Source organism: Amblyomma mixtum, chromosome 2, assembly GCF_055824585.1.
Source record: "Amblyomma mixtum isolate Tamu chromosome 2, ASM5582458v1, whole genome shotgun sequence".
NCBI lineage: Eukaryota > Metazoa > Arthropoda > Arachnida > Ixodida > Ixodidae > Amblyomma > Amblyomma mixtum.
Genome location: NC_143013.1, coordinates 49,890,379 through 49,916,392, shown reverse-complemented (window position 1 = coordinate 49,916,392; position 26,014 = coordinate 49,890,379). Strand labels below are relative to the sequence as shown.

Genomic DNA, 26,014 nt, shown 5'->3' with positions numbered 1-26,014 from the left:
CCGAAATGGTCGCTTCACGACATCTTGCTTTATTTAATTGCACCTTACACCATTTGTGTTGGAGTAAAAGGAGTTGTTGTTTACCTCAGTAAACATGGCACATACCCACGCGGAATGAATGGCCAAGGTGGTGAATGCGGAGGAAAATCATATATTATAAGCGCGGAAAAAAAGGGCATGAGGCGGCGAAGTTCAACAGTGAAATGATTGAAACTATAAAACCTAAACCTAAATTGTTTCTTCTTCCCAGGGAATCAAGAGGAAGAAGAGAAAGAAGAAGTGTCTCATATAGGTATTCTTTCTGGTCATATAGCGCAATTCCCCCATCATGTGGTGCTTTCTACCGATGCCTCCGTCAGCTGCCAAAAAGCTGCAGTTGGCATCTTTTCGCAGGATTTGGCATGGAGCTATTCTGTCCGCATCCCAGATTATATCCCTATTATTTTTGCAGAATTTTTGGCTCTTGGAATGGCTCGGCACAAAATTCCGTGTCATGTATCTCACATTATCATGCTGGCTGATTGTTTGTCAGTTTTAGTCTCCCTTGAAACTTCCCAGAAATATTTTTTTGTGCCGTTTCCTGCGATTTTTTTGTCCCGTCCACTTTAAAGGAGGTCCGCTTTGTCTGGGTTCCTGGTCATGCAGGCATTCGTTCAAACGAGGTGCCTGATTATTCAGCAAGGTCAGCTCTTGACGGATCAGTAACGCATCCCGTCCCGAATTTCAGTCTACTGGCGATCTCCAGGTTTCAGCGGTTCCAACACATATCAGCCAGGTTACGCGATCCCTTACTAAATACTACTGATTATCAGCACTTAGCGTATAAATGGAACGTCCGTTCGTGTAAAACCAGGCAGTGTGAGGTATCAATGACGCGACTGCGGTGCAGGATTCCCAGTTTAAACTTATACCTATGCAGATGTGGGTGGTCACCGACAAACCTATGTGACTCATGCGGGGACGTTGAATCTGTGGACCATTTCCTTCTCTACTGTCCAAAGTTCGCACTTCAGAGAAAGATTTACCTGGAGGTCCCTCTCTCCAGGCAGGTTAGGGCTCCCGTTATCTCTGCCAGTGTTATTATCGTTCGGTGCGAGCGCCAAAGGATTTGCATTGGGTTCAATTTGTGGGAATCTCCATGATTACATAATTGCAACTGGTAGGTTGATTTGCTAACTCCTTTAAAAGCCTTGGAGTTTTCTTTCTTTTCTTTTCGCCAAAATGTTCTTTGTTATTTCACTTCAAATATTCTCCTGTCGTTTTTCATGAATCTATTTTTCAAAATTCATGCTTGGTTCCGATATTTTGTCGTAATCCTATGGAAATTTCCTTATTTGTACCACTATACCTTGGCCAATCCCCCCACGTGGGTATGTGCCATTATAAAGAGGACGAAGAAGAAGAATAAGAAGTAGGCGTATGTTGGCCGCTCAGGCAACGAAAGAACAGTAATTGTATATGAATGAAGTTTCTCCTTTCGCTGACCTGGAAACCTGGTGGATCGCCCCTCTTCTTGTGAGCGAATTTTTTATTCTGCCGCCTTCAGGTAAGTGTTGTTGATGCATTTTAGCGGCCTTCCATGGCACGCCCAATCATATCAGGCGAATGTAACCAAACCCGCTCAATACGTAATCTGACGCATTTCGCAAATGATTTCCGTCTTCGAGGCAAGCATGAGACTGAATGTCCTTCATCGGAGGCGTGTGCGGGGGCTTTGAGATTGAACTACGCTGTCTTCGATTCATGCACACGGACGCGCGCATTATGTATCAGTTCAAGCATTAAAACAACCAAGTCCAGAAGTATGGCAGAAGGGAGTTGGCGCAACTTCGTAACGAAAAACCAGAGAAAAAATTGAGTGAAAAGAGTGGTGCACCAAGCAATCGCGTGTTTGCTTTATTCGCACCACAGAGCTCGGAAGACACTTGTTTCAGCCGCTTGATGAACAACTATTGACACTTTTATTTTATTCAAGTTCGAAAATCATCTACATTGAACCATAGTTTGACCGAAGCCATACAGTGATGGCCAGTGATCGATGGTATGATACAGCGGTGAAATGAACTAACGGCAAGGACACTGTTTGCCATAAGTAAAGTAGTAAATGTGAGTGATGCATTATTATTATCGACGCAGCGCGAAAGACGATGACAAGATGAACATACGGATGTAGCGCTGTGTCGGTGTGCTCGTCTTGTTCTCGTGTTTCGTGCTGCGTCAGTTATGTCCATGTTCAAGCAACATGCCCAAGCTTCTACACTCTAACTGCATTATTCAATGCTTCTTGCTTATCGAGGACATTAAGCATTTTACACCTGAAGAGTGGTCAATTGAGCAGGCTAATTTGATTTTTTTTTTCATTTCTTGGGTTACCTAAATTTTGCGAATGAGTTATTAAAGGAATTGTGCCAGAGATGCTTCTAGTCAAGATATGTTACTCCAGCCCATAAGCTTACAGTCTGTGGTGTATATAGTTGCACACTCGTCAAGGTATGGGAGCATTACTAAATATTTCAACGTCGTTAAAAAAGCGTCACTGTCAGACGTTCCTTAGCCTCTCTCACCTATTTAATAGCACCGAGGTACATAGCCTTGTAGTGGTTCTTATTACAAATACGTAATGGAGTGCAGTACTGAAAGGTACTCGTCAGTGCTAGCAGACTCGCACACTTTGTTTGAGGACATTTTTCAGAGGTACTGAACGGCTCTTCTGCAGCCGCTGCGCGCAGTGCATGCCAGCTATGCTACACTACACTTCACCCCTAAGTGGACAATTTTTTTTTTCGAAAATAGTACAAAAATGGCCCTTTAGTGCCCCTGCTTCCACCTGTCGGCAACCGCAAAAATGCTTTGGAAGAGCACTAATCACCTCAAACCAGATACAGAGTGCCTGAAAACACCCAAACACCCAAGAAATGACAGTCGGTGTATGTCGAGGCTGGCTCGTCCACGTCCGTGAGGGGGTCCGTCAGACTGCAGCAATGTGACGACAAATACGCAAGTTTATATAAAAAATGGAGCTTTTGCTGGACAGAAAAGCAAAAGAACTAAAGCACAGGTGTTTTCTTTCGCATATTTTAGGAGGCTAGGCTTCAGCACCATTCATTTTAAGCGGGCATCACGGAGTTAATTTCGGTCACGACGAGGCGAGTTTGAGTGAAATGGAGGAAAAATTTGTAAGGGCAATTGCCTCAGCAAAAAATGAGCCTTTTGCTTGGTGGATGAACGTGACCTTACCGGGAAAGAGCCACATAATAAATTAGGTGCAGTTATCTTCAGGGTCTGTTCAAGATGCTGTACCTTACTTACGTTGCTGTTTTGCTTCCCTCCAAGGAGGCCGCCGTCGGCACCCCCTTTGGGCCACGGGTATGGTGTCCAGGTATCGGGCGTGGCTGAAGGAGGGCTGGCGTTGCACCAGGAAACATGCAGGGCAACCACGCATCGACGCACGTGCACTACGTGCGCTTGGGGTCCTGAAGAGTATGGTGCGTCATGAGAAATTCGAAATATGTGGCAATTTTTTTCTGCAAAAGGCGAGTTTTTCGCGAGTTTTCCACGAAGGCGAGGTTTTGTTGTTATTTTTTATTTCTTTTTACTTTTTTAATACAAAAATTTTCTCTTCCTATCTATTATCATAGGTACTCGTTAGCATACGTTCGTAAGGCAACACATATACTGGGTTTAACTTTGTTCGCCAAGAGGCGATGCGGTTTTGTGGCCTACGGGTTGTGTGATCGCCTGGCATTCTGAAGGTCGTCGGTGCAATTCCCCACACTCTAGAAAGAAATTAGGACATCGGGTGGCCGATGACCTATATAATGCTTTCGCATTAAAATGATGCATCCATCGCATGAATCCATAGATGAAGAGCTGAATGAACTCATGTAGGGCAATGATAACCTAAAGGAACTAGCTGCTTCCGCATGTCAGGGCCTGGCCGCGTACACTAGAACGATGTTTGCGTCACCTGGTTGTCCGAGCAAGCACAAGAAAGAAGACTACGCCGTGTCTCATGGCCGTCCTCATGGTACCGGCGCTCATGACACTGGCTATATTTAATCTGTTTTGTAGCGATAGCTACACTGCGCCAGCCGCTTCAAGAGGTCAGCGAGGTTTCACGCTGAGCCGTGGCACCACCGCTCCGCCAGCTGTGCGCATGCGCGGATTGACGTCATACCGCAGCTGGTGTGCGCGGCGCGCCTACTTTACGCTAGCATTTCGAGCCTTCAGCGTGGCGGCGCCGTGGCTGGTCGCGTGGTTGGTCACGTGGTGTGGAGCAGCTGCAGGCGTCGGGGTGAGAGTGAATCCACGTCCAGGGATGAATTAAGATGAAGGAACGTCCAGCGAAACGCAGAGGCGAAAGACTGACTCTGCAGTTCGACTGAGTGAGTTCCACTCGGCCAGCTGTACCTATCGCGTCACTCCAGGTTTAACCAGAGCTAAACCACAACCAATGTTTATTTCGAACGTTCACAATTTATAGGAGGCAAAGTTCATACGGGGACAGCTCTTGCCAGCTGCTTGATGGTTGTACGGATAATTCTCGCGCCTTGTTTTTTAAGGAATAAAGTGTGAGGAAGCGAATAAATAATTGAAGAGGTGCTGAACTTCCGAGAATGGGAAGCAAAGCGAGAAGGCAAGAACGATGACTATAGGTGGATACAGCTCAAGAACGCGGCGGCTTTTCCCCCGTCAAAGGAGCCCCTTCCAGCCAATGGCGTCGGCCCATTCTCCTGGTCCTGCTATCGTGACATGGCGGTGCCACAAGGGAGAGGTGGTCTAACCATCACCACCGAGATTAACTGGTCTAACCCCGACCAGAGAGGGAAGGAATTACCCTCTGTCATCTACCACTCCGTGCTTTGACACTCTAGCAGGGTCATGAGAATCGGCCTACGCCATTAGCTTTGACGGGAAAAAGCCCCCGTGTTCTTGAGTTGTATCCGACTACAGTGTAAGAGGAGAGGACATTGGGCTCTGGGGAGGGAAAGCGAGCCTCGAGGGAAGAGACTAAAGGACGCGTGCTCGCGTCCGCTACTGCGCATGCGCAACTGGCGAGCGTGGCGGCGGCCCCTCTGAGTCACCCGCGCAGCGACGGCGGCGGCGCGCCAGCTGTGCGCTGTGTGACGTCACTGCTTCTCGCGCATGCGCAGTATGGCCTTTCGTCAGCTCCGCGAAATGGCTCGGCGACTCGCGTAGTGTTGCTTTCGCAACAAAAAATGGGCTTTTTGATTTAGAAGAGCGCTTTTTTCGCCATAGCATTGTCAGCGTGTAGTATGTAAGAATAAATCTAGGACATGCTAAATTTTATCTGCATCGCGCCAAAATACATGTGCTTTCGAGAAACTTGCAGGCAAAGCGACCTCTTCAGTGAACGTAACGCATAGAAATAGCCAAAATTTCATGGGCCGCAGCGCCGAGGCTAACCGCGTTTTCGAAGTTCTAAAAAACTGATATGGATATTACCTACGGTGGGCTACACTCCTCTAGATAAATAAGGAGACTAATAGTAATAGTTACGAAGTTAACTATTCAATGTTAGTTAATCATCCTGCTAGTTAGCACTTCTTACGTGTGTTCTGACGTGCTACACCGCTGACAATGCTGTGTCGAAAAAAGCGCTTAACTAAATCAAAAAGCCTATCTTTAAAAAATTTTTAAATGTTCGGTGGAACACCCCTTATACTGGGAAATAGAGAATAGGAGATACGATGCGAAAAAAAAATGTGTTTTTTTTTTTTTTTTTACGGTGACGAAAGTTTTGCCACAGAAAAAGGCCAGTTCACAGGCAAATACGTTCGTATAGTTATAAACGCCTCTTAGGGGCCAAATTACTCAAACGAATTTTGAATATTGAACGTCCCGATATTATTATATCAAAGGTACTGCGGGAAGCAAAATTGGGTACCATTCCATTTTCGTGCCATTTTTCAGCAGCGCCTGCAGCTTAGGCAGTCGATGGGCTGACCACTTTTATTTTAAGGCATGCCAGTTTGTTCTATTCTATGTATAATCGCAAGAGTAGTGAGCCACGCAATAGTGCGTGATATGCAACACTTTCTCCCAACACTACAGCCTGCTTCTGCAGGCATATAGTATTCCCAAAAAGCCTGTCAAGAAACGTAAGCACCGTTCGAGGGGAAATAGTTTTGAAACTGTCATTTAAGACCCTTGTTCAACAGTTAGCGAATAATAAAATTCAACATGGCTAGGCGTTCGCGTTAGCGCCAAACTCCTTTGAATCCATGTGCTGACATAATCAGTGTCATTTGAAAGCAAGGTGCGGCAGTTTCTAACAGTAGTAGTTATCAGTTAGGTCCGTAATAATCTTGAAGAAGCTGAGTTTGACTTATTTACATAGGACCCCCTTGTGTTGTTACCCCTTGTGTTGTTCACTGTGGTTGCATGGAAAACGCGCGTTGCATAATTAACAAGCTTTCGTTTAATGAGACACAAACCGTGCTATAACTTACCATCCGTCGATTATGAGCTCGGCAGTGATTTTGCTGTTTGCTGTAATTATCTATGATGTGCTACATTTTTTTTTGTTTGGCTTAGCTCGCCATCTCAGACCACTGGTGCTTTTTGGATTCGCTATGCTGGTTCTCTGAAGTGCAGAGAGTTTACGAGATGAGGCCCGAAAGTGCGCGTCGCAAGACGTGTTTATCACCTTTACGAGTGCGAACCGCATGCCCCAAAACAAGGCGGCGCAATCAGCTAATGGATGCCACCAAAACACGGAGAAAGTCAGTTGACAGTGGTCGTCCAGCTCTAGAGCCCTGCCCCGGAATGGTTGGGATCTGCACTGGCCCCTGACTGCACGAACGCAACGAAACGAATCGGAGTTCGGCACTACGGTCTATGTTCCACGTGACATGCTCAACACCCGACGAGATGGAGGCCCACTTGAAGCGAAGGAACCTAGCGCAGAGCGATTCGGCTCCTCAGGGCGAGTCGACGCGAACAGTTCGTGGTGAGGGGACTGCTAATCGATCCGTTGACGCCCGGGTCTGCTGCAAGCAAACAACATTTCGGGCTCTCTGGCCGCTCACTTAAAGTAGTCTTCCACGGATTAGGTTTTCAGTATGAAGCCTTTTGGTTTTCTTTCCAGAAATTTCTCGAAAAGACCTACTGCTGTGCTATCACAAGTAGTGTCAGGATCATTGCTGCAGTATCGCACGCGTTTGATGTCAGAGACACGCGTTTTATTGCGAAAGCAATACTACTTGCACTTTCAGCCCGTCGTGTAGCGAGGCCGGTAGCTACCATATTAGCATATTGTATTGCATTGCATTGTATTGTATTGTATTGTATTGTATTGGGTTGGATTGTATAACCGATGCATCACTACAAGTCTAACCACAAGCACCACCACCAGCTACACTACCAACTGAAGCATGGCGTAGCTACGGATATTGCTTTCGCAATTACCGGGCTTAACCATGCTAAGCCACAGCCATTTTTTGTAATCAGAGAACAGTTTCTTTAGTTTTTTAGGGGTTTTATGGAATTGTGGAGAATCGATTCCTCATAGCTGAAATACTTAAACTTCGCTACTTAGAACGCCCTGAAGGAATTTCTTGTGGGGAGTACCCCTTAGCGTATATTGCATCATACTTAACACGGTGCGCATATGATTATAAGCTGTATGAGAGCTGCTTACTTAGCATGAAACCGTATGATGCCTAGCAGCCAGATACGTCCGAGCACACAGAACTACTCCCATATGATTTTGACGTTAAACGTACGTCGAATGTCTCAGAAAATTTCGGTGAGGGAAAAAATGCTTAGTCTAACATAAGGTGGCGGCCTAAAAATATAAGCTTATACAGCAGTTTATTTTTTGTAGTTCTATGATACCTTTGCGGCGCGGCAAATACCAGAATGTATGGTGAACGGGGTACTTCCTTCTATATGATATATGATACGACATGCATTTGCGGTTATATTCACATTATGTGCCGCTCCCCGTTCGGGCCGTACAACACAATTTGTGGCCGTGAAAAACAAGTGAGATGGTTTTTGAATAACTTTTGGCGTTTAGGACACCATGCATTCCCTCTTAATACCACCTTATTTAACGGCGGTACATTTTATGCGAAACTAAACGAGGGTAGTGGAAACAGGAGGAGTAGTAGTGTGTTGACTGAAGGCGACGAGAAGAATCATCTGTTGTGTCAGGAACAAAAAAAAGCGTAAAAAAGAGAGAAAGAAGGCGGGAAAACCAAGCAAGCGGAACGAGGGAGAGCACTAAGAAAATGATAAAAAAAGGTGTTCTTGCTTCAGTGAGGGCTGAGAGCGTGAAACATCCCGTAAAAGTACGACGAAGTGGAGCCTTTATAAATGAAAATAAAGCGATAAGGAAAGCCAAAAATAAATTTTGCGCTCGAAAAACATAAACCCTGCCGGCGATGGCGTCTACACGACAAAGACAAATGCAGAAGGCAGCGACTAAGTTTCCCGGGCAAGTCAAGAGGCGCCAAGACATCGTCATCTGTGTCAACCTATTTGAAGAGCGTGCAAAGTAGGGAAGCCGCGCGAGAGGCGCTCCGCGCCATTAATCTACGAGATGGAAGCGCTCATCAAGGGGAAGGAAGAACTGGGCGTGTAGGCTCCGCTGCCGTCTTTTGATGCCCGTTGGGATAAGTGGAGCGTTGAGCTCTTTGCCTAGTTAAACGAATGGGTTCTGCCTTGCTGTATGTTCATGATGAATGCTTCATGAGAAATGCTGCCCTGCTTTTCAGAAGAAAAGTTTCGTGCTTTGATTATGATCGCATCGCAACGATTCGCAGGGTTGCACACGCACTACGGGAGCTGTATTCGCATTTTTTTCGCCGCTTTTCAGGATTGAACCCTCAAAATACATTTCTTTTTTCAGGAAATTTACGCTCACTTATTGTCAATACATTTCTTTAATCAGTTATGGGCGTCCGTATTCATAGATGAACATAAAATTTCAACATAGTTCGTGAACTGTGTTTACAAAAAGTATATAGAACTTTACGTTGGATGAGGTATGCCATGTGGCATTGATACTGAAATTTGGGAAACTGGTATTTGAGGAAAGCAAATGGCGCAGTAATTCTCACATTGTGGAGAACACCCGAGCCGCGCCGTAAGGGTAGAGAGGAAGATGGGAGTGGAAGAAGAAAGAGGAAAAGATGCTATAATGGAGAGCTCCGCAATAATTTCGACCACCTGGGAATCTTTAACGTGCTCTGACATCGCACAGCACACGGGCGGCTTTTGCGTTCTGCCTCCATCGAAACGCGGCCGGCGTGGTCGGGTTCGAACCCGGGAACTCTGGCTCGGTAGACGAGCGCTGTAATCACTGAGCCAGCGGGGCCGGTTGCAAAATAAGAAAGAAAGAAAGAAAGAAAGAAAAAATAAAGAGAGAAAGAAAGAAAGGAAGAAGGAAAGAGAGAGAGAGAGAGAGAGAGAAAGAAAGAACGAAAGAAAGAAAGATGGAAAGAAAGCGAAAAAACTGAATTATCAAATGCTTTCACATTGCCTTAATGCATTGCCTTAATCACATTTCGCATTGTCTTAATCCTCCGCAAGAATGATCCACTTTTATTGGATAGCTTCAGCAGTATTATGGCTTTACAGCATCTTAGTGATAACGTAATTATGAATCTCAAAATAAATTAAAAACATGGCGTAGTGACTAACAGAGGACCAAGTAAAGACGTTCTTTACCTTCTCTTTAGTGCGTTATTTATTTGGCGGTGGACGTCGGGATAGAAGGCTCCTTTTTCGCGTTAATTTATGAAAGGGACAACGTTGTCGCGGAGGACAGACGACTGGTGGCCTCTGCACAACTCGCGCCAACAATGCTCGCAATATAAGCGTGAAGAATGAACAAGTAATTGATTCACTGCCACTGTGTTCGAGAAAATTCATATTTTATTTATAGCAGCTTCATAAAGAGGATGTAAATGCCGCGGTCTGTCTAGCTCTCAGCACGAACCATGCAAAGAGCGTCTCGGAAGTACGCTGTGCTCCCTTTATTTTTTTGGACTGCGCAACGTTTTTCCGTCGCTAACTCTGAGCTCGCATATCCTGCTCTCCACTGTACAAAGTCGGGACGTTAATTTGGAAAGTTTTAAAAGCGGAGAAGGGATGAGGGGAGGAGAAGGGTGCGCTGTGATGCTCGGATAAAGGCGCATTGTCTTCCAGCGCTTTCTCGAATTTTGTCGGCGCCGCAAAGGCGGTCAAGGCGGATGGGAGAGGGAGAGGTCACCCCCGCCGCGCCACAAGGCTGCGGTTGCCTTTCAGTTCTCCCAAGAACGCTTTTATTTCCAAATGCATTAAAGGGCCGCTCCACGAGCTTTCTTGTCCGCAGTTCTAGAGCAGAAATTTCGAAAAGTGTTCTCGTTTTGAACCCTCATCATAGATAGAAGAAAGTGAGAAAAGTGGCCGTAATTAGTATCTTGATAAAGTACAGTGTTACCACTCTCTAAATATATAATATTAAGCTTCGAATTATACATGCATGACATATTGAGGGACTAATTAAGATGATGTGTGAACAGCGAAGATGCGTGTTTCGAGCCCTTTTTCTGGCGGCGCGCCAAGAACGTGCGCGTGCTCTCGAATGATCCTCTTGTGTCCTCTTGATTCTCCTGTCCTCATATCCGTTACTGCTAGCTCGGGTTATCGCTGCGCGCTACGGGCATGCACCGTGCGCGAGGTGCAATTATACACGTGTTTGTATTTGCTTTCTCCTGAACAAAATGCAGTTTGCAGCAGACCAATTTAGCCGCAGCAGATTAGACTGCATTTCGTCGTTTTTTTTTTCGATTGACGCTGAAAACGTTTTGCATGTTGTCGAGCCATAAGATGTGCGCAGAAAAACAAGATTCTTTTCACTCCACGGTTGGCTCAAGGAAAAGAGAATGGTTCTCAACCTTCCGCTTACGTACCTCGGTGTCGAAGAGCGCACTGCCCACTATTGCTTCTGCGGTCGTGGATGACTCTGCGAGGAATTTACCGGCCCTTAAAAAATATTCAGGGCTCGGCGATCCACATATGTTTTCTGCAGGTATATCTTTGTTATTCCACACATTCTTTTGGCATATTTATAAAGTTTCTTCGAATTTGCCACACACATGACATTAGAAGCTACAGTTTCTAAAAAGTTTCACTGAGTCTTGACTAAAAATTTTTGTCTACAATTTTTATAAATACACTTTGAGTCGAGCTGCTAGCCTTATGTTAGCTTCAGGGGTCGGCAAATCATCTTAAATACAGAGAAGTTTAAGTTCACTCCCTGCGTAAGGCGCAACGACGCGTTTTTCATCTGGGATCATCATCATCATCAGCCTGACTACGACCACTGCGGGGCAAAGGCCTTTCCCAAGTCTCTCCAATTAACCCTGTTCTTTGCCAGTTGCGGACACCGTATCCCCGCAAACTTCTTAATCTCATGCCTCCACCTAACTTTCTGCTGCCCCCTTCTACGCTTGCCTTCTCTTGGAATCCACTCCTTTATCCTTAAGGACCAGCGATTATCTTGCTTTCGCATTATATGCCCGGCCCAAGTCCATTTCTTCCTCTTGATTTCAACTAGGATGTCATTATAACCTGCGTTCGTTCCCTCACCCACTTTGCCCGCTTCCGATGTCATAGCGTTATACCTATCATTTTTCTTTCCATAGCTCGCTGCGTTGTCCTTAACTTAAGCTCAATCCTCTTTGTTAACCTCATCCGGGATAACTTGAACTTTAGCACCAGGGATGTCAAGCTCTCTTTTGTTCCTTCAAAATCAGTGGTGCATCAGCATGATTCCTAGAACCGAAATTACGTTGGTCTCTTTAGTCTCTTCTGGTAGAATCAGAATCAGAATCAGAATATATTTATTTAACATCATGGCGATGTTGGGTGCACCGGCAAAAAGCCAGTGGCAACGCTTGACGAGCCCGGCGCACCCTACAGAAGCTTGGCAGTGATACACTTGTTCACGTTAACAAAACAAACGAAAGAAACAATACGAGGGCACTTTCAGAGAAAAAAAAAAACGTAGAAACACACAAGACATATAACAGTTGTTGGCATTATTTAGGTATACATTTATAAGGATTTCTTATTTAATAAATGTGGGAGAGTGAAGTTCAGCATTTGATACCCGTAATTTGCGGGTCTTAGGTACAAACCAATTTAAAACTGTTCGAGTAGAGTATTTAGACTCTACCCGAACACATAGGCCAAGGATACACATAGGCCAAGGATCGGTACGACATGGAGACTCAGTCGCACTAGGATCGGCGACGTGAGTCGCAATCGCATCGGGAATCGCGTTCCTGACTATAGTATCGGATGACGTCAGGTTACCGATACGTGCATTCCGCGATGCCTCCGTCACGGTGCGCTTGAGAAATGTACTTCCCTCAGCGAACTTACTCCAATATGCTACAAAAAAAAACTCGGAAACTTTACGCACTGTTGTGCTAACGTGTAGTGATGGAAGCTGCGTGAATGTGCACAAGCAGGTGGAAAGCTCATTGCTGAACGGCATTGCTGAACGGCATTTACAGCGCGCATACTGATTGACTTGCTACAGACCTTTTCACTCTTTACAACTTGATAGAGCGCACGTTCTTAATGGACTGTGCTGCGCATGTGCACTAAGCTACCTCTGTGAAATTCGCCAATCGGAATCCTGAATATGGCTGCGCCCAGAACGATCAGTTTGAGAAGGTGCAGTGTTGTGAGCACAAACACATCTGCTCCGTGGCATTTTTGAACGCAAACGTATCTGCGTTTGTGCTTACGATACCATGCATCTGATGCTCACAGAGCAGAAACTCCAAGAGCAGATGCTCGAAGTGGTTGATGACGTAATTCTATGTGACGTCATATACAATGCGTGTGATTGATGGCCTCCACTGTACCACGTGGTGCAGGAACGTTTAGGCATTGTGTAGTGTTAGGGTTAAAGGGGTAGAGACAAATTTTTTTTGGTGTTCATTTGATTTTTGTCTTGAAAGAGGCCGGCGGGCGTAGTAACCATGGAAATTAGCCAAAAGCGCCAGTGAGTTGCTTGAATAATTATTTGCAAACGATGATATACATGCATTTTCGGTCTCAGTCGGCGCCAGCTGTCGACCCCAGGGTCGACCTGCGAACCTGGGCAACGACATTCCGGTGACGTCGGCGTCTCCGCCAAGTACTGATTGTTCCTCTGTACAACCATGACGTCAGAGTAATTGGGACAAGTGCTCCGTGACGTCACTGGATTCAGGGTAAAAATGCCGAGCGGCTACACGAACAACATACAAAATCATAATAAAATATGTGCCATTCAATGCCGCGCGACTGAAACGTGCTACAAGGCATCTGCTTACTTCATTGAAACAAATCATATTGCTGGTTTGCGTTGGAATTTTTTTTTTTTGCGTGTGCACCTTTGATGCCGATGGCACCAATCTTGCAGTAGGTCTGTGCTAGAACATTTTTTGAGGAGGCGTTCTCTATTCAATCCGTAGACTAACTCAGTCGCCGACTGTGCAGTGCTGCAGGAAGACGTGCTTCGTCAGCCTGTGCTCACTAGCGCTACTAGCGATCATCGTTTGCGTCACGAAGAAGTCATCCGTTCACATCGACAAGAAACATGGCGTGCCTAGGAACCCGGGTGGTGGACATTATCCATCCGCAACACCACGCACCAATCGTAAGTATTTATCGAGTGCTTTGCAATGGTTAAAACTGCTCCCACAGTTTGTCATTTCAATTTTCATGTTTCATACTTAATGTTTCTTCCTTTCCAATCGCTGTTCTTTTTCGTTTCTTCGCGATATATCTACTTGCTAACGCGACATTCCCAGTAGTGTTTGTGTTATGGGTCGCTTACGTTTTCTAGTATGTAGCAATTAACTTTTTATATGTGAGCCGTGCAGGTGTGCATGCACTAACTTGTTATGCATCACGTGGTTCGCGGCCCTGCTGAAAAACATTCGGCATATCTCTGTAATGAACAACGTGTCACCTATGATAAAGAAGGCAAAAGTGTCGTTAATTTTAAATTTGGCGCTCTGAAGTAGGTAAATTGCTAACATGATTGCAGAAGCGGTCATGTACAAAAATATTTATCACAAAGAAAGGTCGATGTGCTAGCTTCCAAAGATGGATGCCCGCTGAAAGACACTCATGCAAAGATAACCGTAACGTCACAGCAGCCTAAAATTAATGGGGTTGTAATGCTGCATTGGCAAGTGACGGAGCAGTTTTGAATTATTATTTTGATTTGCTTTGTGTACCTGCATATTAGTGTCGAGCTTTGTCGGCCTTAGGCTTTAAAAAACCATCAAAATGTTGGCCAAATTCATTCATATCCTAATGATCTTTTCCTTAAAGGGATAGTGAGGAGAGCTCTATTAATATTTTTTTATAGCAAAATCCAATAGTTCGGCATTTCATGGCTTCGTTGCCACTTGGCCGGCCGCGAAAGATGCATTTATTTCTAAGAAATTTGGATTCGAAGTTGAAAAGATTTTTCCCGCCGCTCAGATTCAAACTTGGGATTCTCCTATGACGACACAGGACTAAGTGACGTGAAACATGACGTGCACATGACGCAACGCAGACTCCGTGATTTCTGATGGCCAGCAGAGCGGCCTAGCAGCAGCCGAAATGAAAGCTACCGCCGGCCGCACGTTGAAGGCATCTATCGGCTATTGCGGCCGTCGCTACCGTCGCTTCGCTCACGTTTGCACCGGCATTTTGCCAGCGTTACGATGGATCCTGTTCTCTAAGTCGTCAGCGAAGTTCTCGCAAATAAACACCTTTAGCATAACGTGTACCTTGTTACCGTTAGCCATGCCGTTAGCGGAATACCGGGAGCCCGCCCACAGCCAATGAGCAGGCGCTGATTGGTCCCGATGCTGCAGGCGCGTGCGTAGCTGCCGGATACGTGGCGCCATCTGGCGACGTGAAGGAGAATTATGCATGCTTTGGCTGCGCCTCAGTGATTCGTAGCTCCTCGTGTTCCAGTGTTACTAGAACCATCGGTTCTAGCAACACTGTTTTGTCCTATGACGTCATCACGTTTGTACTTGCGAGTTTGGCTTGTGGCGGCGATACCTGCATTTTGATTCTTGCTCTTTTCTACGTTACAAGACCTTTGTTGTCAGTATGAGTAGCGTTTTTGTAATCAGGAGCTGGTATTCTGTCGATACAAGCCAACTTCAAATTCTCCTCAGTGTCACCCTTAAAAAGCTGAGATTTTTTTACATTTTAGCAATGAAGGTATCAGTATCGACGAAACCTTGGAAGTTAACATTTATCCGAGGTTTTCAATGCCTGAGAATTGCAGGGATATAGGTCTTTGTAACATGAAAGTGCAAAGTTGTGGTTCAGAAATGAAACTCCCTATTAACACTTGCAGTGCATGGGAAACAGCAGGGCAGCAAGATGGGATTCTAACAACACAACGCAAATTGAACAAGAGTTGAGGGCAGAACCTCGTCGCTTATCCTCTTGTCGAAACGTTCGCTAAGCCTACTGCCCTCCCCCTCTTCTTTTTGCCTCATCTCTTCTTCACTTTGTTTTGTTTTATGAATATCTGCACGTATAGTAGTAGTGGTTTATTCAAGAATAATAAAAAAATGGCTGAGGCTTAGCTTGGTTAAGCCCGGTAATTGCGAAAGCAATATCCGTAGCTACACCATGGTTCAGCTGATAGTGTAGCTGGTGGTGGTGCTTGTGGTTAGACTTGTGGGGATGCATCGGTTATACAATCCAATCCATTCCAATTCAATCCAATTCAATCCAATTCAATCCAATCCAATCAAATCCAATATACTAATATGGTAGCTATTGGCCTTGCTACGCGACGGGCTGAAAGTGCACCTAGTATTGCTTTCGCAATAAAAGTAAGGAAAAGATTTGTGCTAGCCGCGGCATCTGCCACAACGACGGGAAGCACCTGAGCTGGGGCAGCGGAAATAGAGGGATGGCAGGCAGACTGGAGAAATGAAATGAATGAGGTGAGGGGTCAGGCAAAAAGGATATGGGGACAGAGGTACCATATACAAGTATTCAATTTACAAATTAGCATATGTACAGGTCGGGCGCGTGGGATGTGCATAATCTAAAGGAAGGAGAGCGCGCGCACACAACACACTGTACACTACAGCTGGAGTGGGGCGTCCAGCTGATAATCTTCCAAGGTTGAAACGCGTTCCACGTCATAGGCATGACGTTATTTATGCCTGTCGCTCTCCATTTCACAAACAGAGGGCAGCTAATCAATTCATATAGATATTTAATTTCTGCTTCAGCCCTGTAGTTGTAAACCTCGAAGCTGCATGTGGGTAGAACGATCTGACGCGTTCACTGTCGGTTGCCAGGTACACTTCTGAGTCTCCCTTTTCCTCAAACGTGCTCACCTGCCAGAAACAAACGCTACTGAAAAGCCCGTCTTATAATTCATTGCTATGCAAACACTATTATGTGTCCTTTTAACTAAGCTAATTGATGCAAGCTCTCGCAACAGCAAGAAAAACGGTTCGTTTCTTCTAAGCACATCCACGAATCTAGGATAGCTTTGCCTAGAACTGTTCACTGTTTGGCGCAGCAGCGCTGAATAGTTTTCGGTGCTTGCATGTAAGCCTAGAGATGAGTGAGTTGATTTCTTTGAATATCATGTGGCAGTTTAACAGACGAGTACATAGTTGGTTGCGTTCGAAGAAATGGACTAGCTCTGCTCTGGGGCACTATTTAGTTACACGGAAGATTTATTTTTATTTATTTACACACGCTGCAGTTATTCAGACTACGCAGGGGTAAAATATTCGCAAAAAAAGAAACAATCATTGCACTTCAACTCTCTGTGGTAACAATCAATGAATACAAACAGGAATAGGATTCGCCGACAACACTAACCACACACATAAGATAAAACACTTCTAAAGCAGCGGCATCACGGGTTAAAAAACATCTCCATGCAATTAATTCCAGGGTAGCATTGCTTGCGGAAAATTAAGCATTTGAATTGATTGGTGCGCGCAAAGTATGGGACAAGATTATGGGTATGGCTACAGTGAGTCTGTTATGCGAACCGGAAGCTTAGGTTGGGCGCAGGACTTGTACTAAACTGGCTGAAGTGCACTGAGGAAAAAAATTAAGCCTTACTACTGCTCCCCTGTTTTTTAAAGTGCATATGCTATTGGTAATTATCAGAAGAGAAGGAGACATAGAGCTAAGATGAGGGTTGAAGATGGCGCGGATAGGCTTTCACTGGACCATCCTTCTTTAGAAATATATCCGATTTAACTCAAGCAAACTTTAGTTTTGGACGAATAAGGCAGGTGAAGGTAAGCAGTTTAAATTAGAACGGAGCCTCTCCTAATTGGAGTTTGAAAAGAAGACACCTTGACGCAGACGAGCAAATATCGTTTACGAGGGTGTACCCAAAGGAAACCGGACTTATTTTCGTTTGAACTTATTTGTTCACATTTTCAGCACAGACCTTCAATATCGTTCAAAGTACTCTCCACTTACAATGATACGTTTGTCCAATCTTTCATTCCATTTTTCAAAACATTGCTTAAATTCATCTTTTGTGATGCTTTGCAGTCCCTCCGTCGTTTTTTTCTTCACCTCAGCAACATCAGCGAAACGCTTTCCATTCACCTGTCTTTTCATTCTACGAAACAAAGAAAGTAGCACGTGGCAAGGTCGGGTGAGTATGAGGGTTGAGGAACAGAGGTCATGCCATTTTTGGTCCGAATTTTTCGTAGAGACAAGGCTGTGTGAGCAGGGGCATTGTCATGGTGGAAAAACCAGTCACCCGTCTGCCACAAATGAGGCCACTTCCACCGAACACTGTTACCCAATCTTTTCAAAACATCCAAGCAGAAAGCCTGGTTAACTATCTGACCCTGCGGAACAAATTCTGAATGGACGACTCCTCTCACCTCGAAAAAACAAATCAGCATTGTTTCGAGGTTTGGTTTCACCTGACGAGCTTTCTTGAGGCGAGGTGAATTTGAAGTTTTCCATTGGCATGACTGTTGCTTTGATTCAGGACTTAATACAGGAACACTTGAGTTGTCCCCATAGCATCGTCCTTGAACGCCTTTCTGAATATTTCAAGAGTTTCCGTTCCACTTTTTCCGAGAAAAAATCAGAATTTCACCGGCGCACGCTGTTCACGAAAATCAGCCATTGCAAAAACGACACTCACACAAAACAGTCGTCACTCTAAAACTCTGCCTAAACTAGTATGACCTCCTTCAGCGACGGCACTCGGCTTACTGACTCTGAAATGTTTGTTCTATGCGCTCCTGGCGGCAAAACGCGGTACCACAGAAGCTGTGCGATTCAAAAAAGTAGTTTCTTTTGGGTACCCCCTCGTATGGGATTTGAACCATGAAAGCAGATTTTTTATGGCGGCGCGGAAATATTTATATCTATTCACCTGCACCGGCGAATAGGTGTTATGCTACTGAAATTGCATGACACCTTTTTATTTGTAATTCGAAGAGTAGATTTGGCACTATTTCGTTAACCCACAGGTTGCACCGCTCAAGGACAACATTCAGATTTGATTACAAGCATTCTTGCCCGGCAGCATTGCTGACATTTGTGAACAGAATGAAGTCATTTGCAAAGGGTCTAGAATCAATTCCGGACGTATTTGGTAGAAATGTGGTCGGTTTTACTTCCACTTTGTGAATGGCTTCTTTCGGCCTTCCCCCGCCGCGGTGGCTCAGTGGTTATGGTGCTCGGCTGCTGACCCGAAAGGCGCGGGTTCGATCCCGGCCGCGGCGGTTGAATTTCTTTGGAGGAGAAATTCTAGAGGCTCGCGTACTGTGCGATGTCAGTGCACGTTAAAGAACCCCAGGTGGTCGAAATTTCCGGAGCCCTCCACTACGGCGTCCCTCATAGCCTTAGTCGCTTTGGGACGTTAAACCCCATAAACTAAACCTAACACCAAACCTTTCGGCCTTCTACCCTGTCTTGTGCTTCAAGCTAGCGTTACTACCTTTGAGCGACACGTGACCTCCGGGGTGATGGCCGGCGAGCTGGTGCACTGCGTGGCCCCGTGCGACTCCGCTGAACGGGGAGGGCGTGCACTCGTGTGGCGCGCTCCTCGAGGTTTGAACCCGAAGGAAGACCTGCAGGCCGCCTCGTACGCGCTGGCCGCCGTGCTGTCGCACCCGCTCGAGCTTCACTGGTGGCCCCATAAGGCAGTGGTGCCCTTCTACGGTCCTTTCCTGGCGCTGGTCTCCACCCGACCAGAGAACACCGCCCGGCGGCGGCGTATCCGCCAGGGGTGGGGAAATGCCACGCGCTACCCTCCCGGAGCTTTCCGGCTCATCTTCTTCCTCACGGCACCACCAAAGATTGATGCCAAGAGAAAAGAGATGACCGAGATGCTTCTGGTAAGGAAGTCCAGGATGATTCCTCCGGTGCTTTTGAAGCGAAAAGCTTCACTAGGCTATAATCGGATACAACTTAAGAACGAAGCGGATTTTCCTGCACTTCCTTCCAGCCAAACCACTACAAGGAACATACACAGGGAAACACAAACGGACGAAGCGCTTCGTCGTTTGTGTTTCCGTGTGTGTGTTTCTTGTAGTGCGAATTGATCAGTATGAAGCACCAACTAGCCCCCGCTCTTGCATTGTTTCCAGCCAATGGCGTCGGCCGATTCTCATGACCCTGCTAATGTGACAATGCAGGGAGCATTGCCAACAAGCCCAAGCATATACCCTTCAAAGAACCCCCTTCCAGCCAATGGCGTCGGCCTATTCTCATGACCTTCCTAGGGTCACAATGCAGGGAGCGGTGCCACAACGGAGAGAGGGTTCTGTCCCCCACTATGGAGGGAGGGGACTATCCCCTTTCATCTGCCACTCCCTGCTTTGTCACACTAGCAGAGTCATAGGAATCGGCCGACGCCATTGGCTGGAGGGGGGTCCTTTGACGGGGAAAAGCCGCTTCGTTCTTAAGTTGTATCCGACTATAGTCAACACCGCGCTTCGCATGAGCTGGAGCCCAGATTTGCCACTTCTGCGCATGCGCGAACCGAGTGACGTCACGCACGGCGCAGGTGGCCGCAGCTGTCGCCGCCGACTCGTCACTACTTAAAGAAAGGAAACTGCGTCGAGCCATGGCCTTCGGCATTTGAAGCGCATACGCTACCACTTCGCCACGAAGGCTCAGGGTTTGAGCATGAATAACGGCGCATCTAGCGAATGCATGGGTTTCATAAATAAAATAAAAGGAATGAAAAAGTAGAAATAAGAAAAAAAGTAAAAAAACTAATAAAAGTACGTAAAGGAAGATTAAAAAACAATAACAGGAAAAGAAACAAGTATAAAAATAAAATGAAAAATAAAATAGGAAAAATAGAGAAAATAATGAACGAAACGAAAATAAAAATTAAATGAAAAAAAGAAAATATGAGAAATAAAATATAAAAAACTAATAAAGATAGGAAAAAGAACAAAAAAATGGGAAAAAATAAAACATGAAAAAAAAAGTGCGCCAGGAGACGCTTCCGCCTTGCAGCACTTCAGAGACCCAAAATGCCCCCTGAATTTTAACCGCGCGCGCCGATTAGCATCTCCTCCTCCGCCTGCGCACAGGCAGTATGTGGACGTCCGAACGCCTCCACCGTTATCGTGGTGCTCCCAGTGCATTGTGCGCGAACTGCGACAACCATGACGTCAAACCAAGCATAACTGCAGCTTTTCGCTTTTATATCCAGGCTTAACCAGAGCTAAGCCAATGCCCAATTTTTTTTTTTGTAAATTAGATTTACTCTCTTCCTGCAGAAAACGGCAGCCGAGGCAGGAAGGCTGCAAACTTTCTTGAGGGCCCGGTGTGCTTGAGGGCAACACCGCAAAAGACGGGGACGAAAGAGGGGGCACACAGGGCAGCGTTCGTCCTATATATATATATATATATATATATATATATATATATATATATATATATATATATATATATATATATATATATATATATATATATATATATATATATATATATATATATAGGACGAACGCTGCCCTGTGTGCCCCCTCTTTCGTCCCGCAATATATATATATTGCGAAGTATACGCTTCGTTAAAGGAAACTTGTTCGACTCGACGTTTCGATCGGAAGACCGATCTTCTTCAGGAGTAAGCAGTCTCCTGTAAGCAGTCAAGCACTTCATGCTCTCGCAACCTCTCTCTCTATATATATATGTATGTATGTATATATAATCACCGTATGACACAGGTCATACATTTTCATAACAGACTAGGTGCACAAACGTCAATTATGCACACATAACCAACATGTTAAGGTGGAACATGAAATCTTCGTGGACTGCGGCAGACTGTCCCTTACAGAATGTTTTCTGCATGGGCTCAATACTGCGAACTCGATCTCGGTTGCATGCGAAATTGCCTGCCAGCCAGTACTCAGCGGCCGAATTACACAGCTGCTGAACACTGCAGCTATATGTGATTGTCGCGAATCGGGTGGACGCGTCCCCAACTGCTGAAGGGGAACGCTTTCGCGTGCAGGTTCGAAGAAAGAAAAGAAACGAATTAAACAAAACAAAACGAAGCCGTGTTTATATTTTAAAGGAAAGGAGCCAATGAAAAGAACGAAAACACAAGGAAAACACACACTAGCACGCGTAAAACACAACAGATAAAAAGGAGAGAGTTCACCGGCTACACAGCGTCCCAGGTGGTGCGGACATGCCTTGCAGGTATAGCACAGACGCGGGTTGGCGAGTTGCGATGCGTCGCTGGCGTTGCGTTCAGGGAGGCGGTGGTAGAGAGCCAGGAGATGAGGAACGGAGATGACACGGGAGGCGCTGACGAACTCTTGTCAGTCGCCGCCAAGAACTGGGCAGCTGCAGCAGGAGAACTGTAGCCGTGTCCTGTCGATGGCGTTCCGTAAACACCGTAGGCTTGTGCAGCCTATCCAAGGAAACCGTGGCAGCAAAGTGGCGATCGCAGTAGGCCGGCGTCGTTGATTCAAGGGAGGTCCACGGCAGCACAGACCCGAAGTCTGACGGCTGCCACCTCTACGGTTGAATGAGGTTAAAAGGTTTTGCGACGGTGATCCAAGGGAAGTCATTGGCAGCTCGAACCCAACGTCCGACCGCTGCCACTTCCACGCTGGAACGACTAGACTTGTGCTGCGGTGTCTTCCTCAACACCTCGGTTTGCTGACACGTAGCTCTACGCTCCTCGTGCCTGCCTCGCGCACACCACTCGCACGCGCACACGCGCAACGCGGGGCTGGCACGCACGGCGCTCCGATGTCCGACGCACCACTGCCGCGTTCCAAAAGTCCCTCGACAGTGTGGTGTGCACATCACAGTGATCACTTAATTTTTATGAAATATTTCAGAGGGCCAGTACACTGACACTCCTTTCTAACTGCCCATTCGTTACTGTTCTTCGAAAGTGCGCTCTGTTTACGGAGATTTCAGTATTCGGCAACCACCAATAATACTTTCCTTTCTGGCAAGGTCTGATACTGGGTGGAGGGAAAATAGGTATGCATTGTTCCAATCACATTTAAATTACTGCAGTTTAGTATGGGCAACAACTACAAAGACTAACATGAACAAATTGTTCATAATACAGAAGAGAATTCTGCGTCATGTTGCAAATCCGAAAAATCGAGTCCAATAAACAACGCCTTCCAAGCACATTCCATCATCCGCGTAGATAACCTATACCAGTTTCGACTTCTTCAACTAATGTATTTTTCCGTTACCCATGAAAAAATAATTTATCTACTTTGTCCTGCTTAGAATTACGCCATGCTTTAATGCACACACGAAATCAGGATGTATGGGCCGTACCATTTTTTCGTACCAACTGTAAATTACAGTCTGTAGCTCATAACGTTCCATGTACCTTAAACGCATTTCAAAACACCACTGGCTATAAAAGAAAGGAACTACGGAACTACTTTGTAACGTTGTAAATACTTGTGTGCTATTAATACCATTGTTATTATTATTTGCTGTGTTGTTTGGCTCAGTGTGCTACTTGTGTTTGCTTCGTTGATTGAACATCTGCCATCTTCAGTTGTCTCTTTGTTCTTACGTTTTTTTTTTCGTTTTTTTTCTCTCTGTACAGCTAGGAGTTTCATGACATTCTTACTTTACTGCCTCTGTTATATGCTTTGTGTTTTTACCATTTATTGTTATATTATCATTTATAGTTACTGATGGCTTAAAACTAGTTGTCACAGGCTGTGCGCTTTGCCTTGTATTGGTTTCCTGGACTTCGTCAAGCCGCGTGAGCAGCTTTTATCCAGGAAACCATGCAGAAATATCTGGTGAATAAAGTGAATTGAATTGAATTGAATTGAAATGCAGTTAATAAATGTTCATACTGAAGCTTCAACGACGGCAAATCAACGCTTGTGTCTGGTTCATGCACGCTTGTGCCTTTTATCTCTTGTGCTGCATACTGCGGTTATGGGGTCCCTAGCTACCAGTGTTGTAGCTCTTTATGATTATCTATGTCGGTGTTTTCTTTATTTGTTGGCGGCTGCGCGAACAGCCGCGGCACACCCCAAGGGCTTAGGTTTTTCATGATCTATCCATCTCTTACAGGAGTAAAGCTAACAAGCTTTGTGGTATTTTTTTGTGGCTAAAACAGAGGGCTTTCGCTACGATGAAAAACTTCTCTTACGGAGACGCTTGGTTATTACAAGTGAATTGAGGGCGTTCTTAACGGTGTGCATACTTCGGCGCAACCACCAAAAATGCCTGACGTGCGCCAGCTCATGATGTCTCACGCACATCTTGGTTTTGGTTAACACAAGCCTTGTACAGATCACATTACAATCTCTTTCACCCATTGCAGAGTGAGGCGAACCAACACTTGGACATGGCCGTTGAGGCACACCGCCTCTCTTCGACACGTGCCATGATGTTGGAATGGGCCCCACAATACGCCCAGTTAACACGGCTCGTGTTGTGGACACGTGACGACGTAGCTGTGGAAGCAAAGGGCTTGATGAAGAGGATGCTTCAGCTCTCTAGCCAGCCCGGAGACGTGTTTGGCCACGTCCCTCCACCCACTGCCCGCGACATCCAAGCGGACGATGGACTTGACGCGTAAGTGTACGTGTTTGAGATAGATTTATTCTTACTCCGCTCACCACAAGCACAGTCGCAAGAGCGTTTGTGCGCATGCACACTGCGCGAGCAACAGCTGGGCTCAGCGCAACACGATGCCAGTCGTAGAAGTCAGTAGACTTAAGAAACTCCCATAAAGGAAAATTTTTGTGACATCTTCGTTTGCATCACTCGTCGTGGTTGTGCAGCGGCTGAGGCTTTCTTCTGTCGAGCTTGAGGCAGCAGGATCGATTTCTAGCTGCGACGGCAGCTTTTCGCTGGAGGTGAAATGTGAGAACGTCCCTAAGCTGTGCGTATCCATGCATGTTAAATAACCGCAGGTGGTCACAATTAATCCGGAGTGCTTTATAGCGTTGTTTCTCACAGAGATCGGGCAGCTCGGCATATTAGAGCTGATACACCAACAACACCTGCTGCAACGCAAAGCATCCTTGAGTCTACGCGTAACCAAACTTGCCATCGTTTCGGCAATACTTGTAGTTCTCATTTGTTTTGCACTACTAGGACTACGAGTTTTGCAGCAGCAAACTTCTCTTGAAGCGTCCAACTTGAAACGTCCAACTTAGCTGGGCCGCAACGGCTGCCAGCCCATTGCCCCGTCGTCTAATTGGATATAAGGGGATCCGGGAAGAATTGTAGGACGCTGTGATAATATAGCTTCTGTGGGCGAGTGTGAATTACAAGGGTCCACTGAAAGACGACCACTTGAGTGCACGCAATGAAAAGCGTTTAGTTGGTAACAATAAGAAGTGAAAATTTTTTTATGTCGTTGTTCTCGGTGGCTCGCCTTCTTTTCGTTAAGGGCGCGAGGTGTTGTAATGTTCACGGCAGAAAAGCATCATGAGAGCCGGACAACGTTAAAAAAGATTGCAGCAATGATTCTTAGACGTAGCCTTTTTGCTGGGTCTGGAAGAAGCTTGCGACCGCTTTCCATGAAGCAACGCACAGACTTCTTCAAAGGCACAAGTTCCCGCAAATATTCTGAATACGCGGGAACATGAGGGCGCAGAATGACTACTGCGCTCTGCATTTCTCTCCGCAACCTGGAGAGTTCAACCGTTAATATTTGGCCTCGCCTCTAGGCAGCGTTCAAAGAAAACTTTTTCATGGTTTCCATGTTCGGTAAATTTTTGTGGGCACCTGTACATACGACACTCTACATATTATTAGTAAGGCTTCAGCAGCACTTGAGCGTGCTTCTCTCGTGTGTAAGACAACCTTGAGGTCCAGAAAATGAAGATCACTCCATGGGTCACTCCCCTGTTGTTTGGAAGGCAATGCGGGCTGAATAATTGTTACAGCACTGTTTTGTGCGAGGGCACGATTGGAGCGATTGAGCATTTTACAAAGCTTGTATGAGACAATGGCTAATGCGGTGAAGTGGCCAACGTATTAGCCATTGCTGTAGGAAGGTGCTGTCTTCTTCAAACACTACTTGCGCGAAATGTGCTGATGTCTTCTGTGGGAACTTTACCTAGAGCGTAGTACTTAAGCGAATTATGGCAGCTATTTTAATTCATCCATAGAGTGCTATGCTGCTCAATGCGAAAAAACGCAGAAGCACAGCGGTCTGTTGATGGCAAGTGAACAATAAATGTGCAATAAGTAAATAACGATGCTGTATTGTCTAATGTAACTACCAGGTTTTGGAAAGTAAAAATTCAATTTGACGTAAGTCGTTGTGCGCAGGTCTTCAGCGTGGGACCGACTGGAGACGTGCGCTTATTTCCTAAAGATGGGGGCTTTGGCCCGCATGAGCAGTGTCTACGAGGACGAACCCCGCACATCTACTGAACGAGACCAGGAAAACCTCGTTACGCCCTCTCTTGCCCACCGCGCTAACCTCAGTCTTGTTCCCATCAAGGACTTTGAGCCGTGCTTACGGCAGCAGCCGTAG

General features: G+C 45.8%; 1 protein-coding gene across 1 annotated transcript; it reads left to right on the top strand.

Moving 5' to 3' along the window:
• Positions 1 to 3,368: 3,368 nt before the first annotated feature.
• Positions 3,369 to 26,014, top strand: LOC149359302 (uncharacterized). Its single transcript, XM_089567634.1, has 5 exons — positions 3,369 to 3,533; positions 13,513 to 13,675; positions 19,015 to 19,388; positions 23,843 to 24,096; positions 25,807 to 26,014. Exons 1-5 carry the CDS (start codon positions 3,369 to 3,371, stop codon positions 26,012 to 26,014), a joined length of 1,164 nt encoding a protein of 387 aa, XP_089423760.1.

What these genes read in the sequence shown, in the direction of transcription:
- LOC149359302 (XM_089567634.1), top strand. Translation starts at nt 3,369, where the DNA reads ATGGTGTCCAGGTATCGGGCGTGGCTGAAGGAGGGCTGGCGTTGCACC. An exon ending in AACACCACGCACCAATCGTA is followed by an intron (nt 13,676 to 19,014) that starts AGTATTTATCGA and finishes TGACCTCCGGGG; the next exon opens with TGATGGCCGGCGAGCTGGTG. An exon ending in GCGGACGATGGACTTGACGC is followed by an intron (nt 24,097 to 25,806) that starts GTAAGTGTACGT and finishes CGTTGTGCGCAG; the next exon opens with GTCTTCAGCGTGGGACCGAC.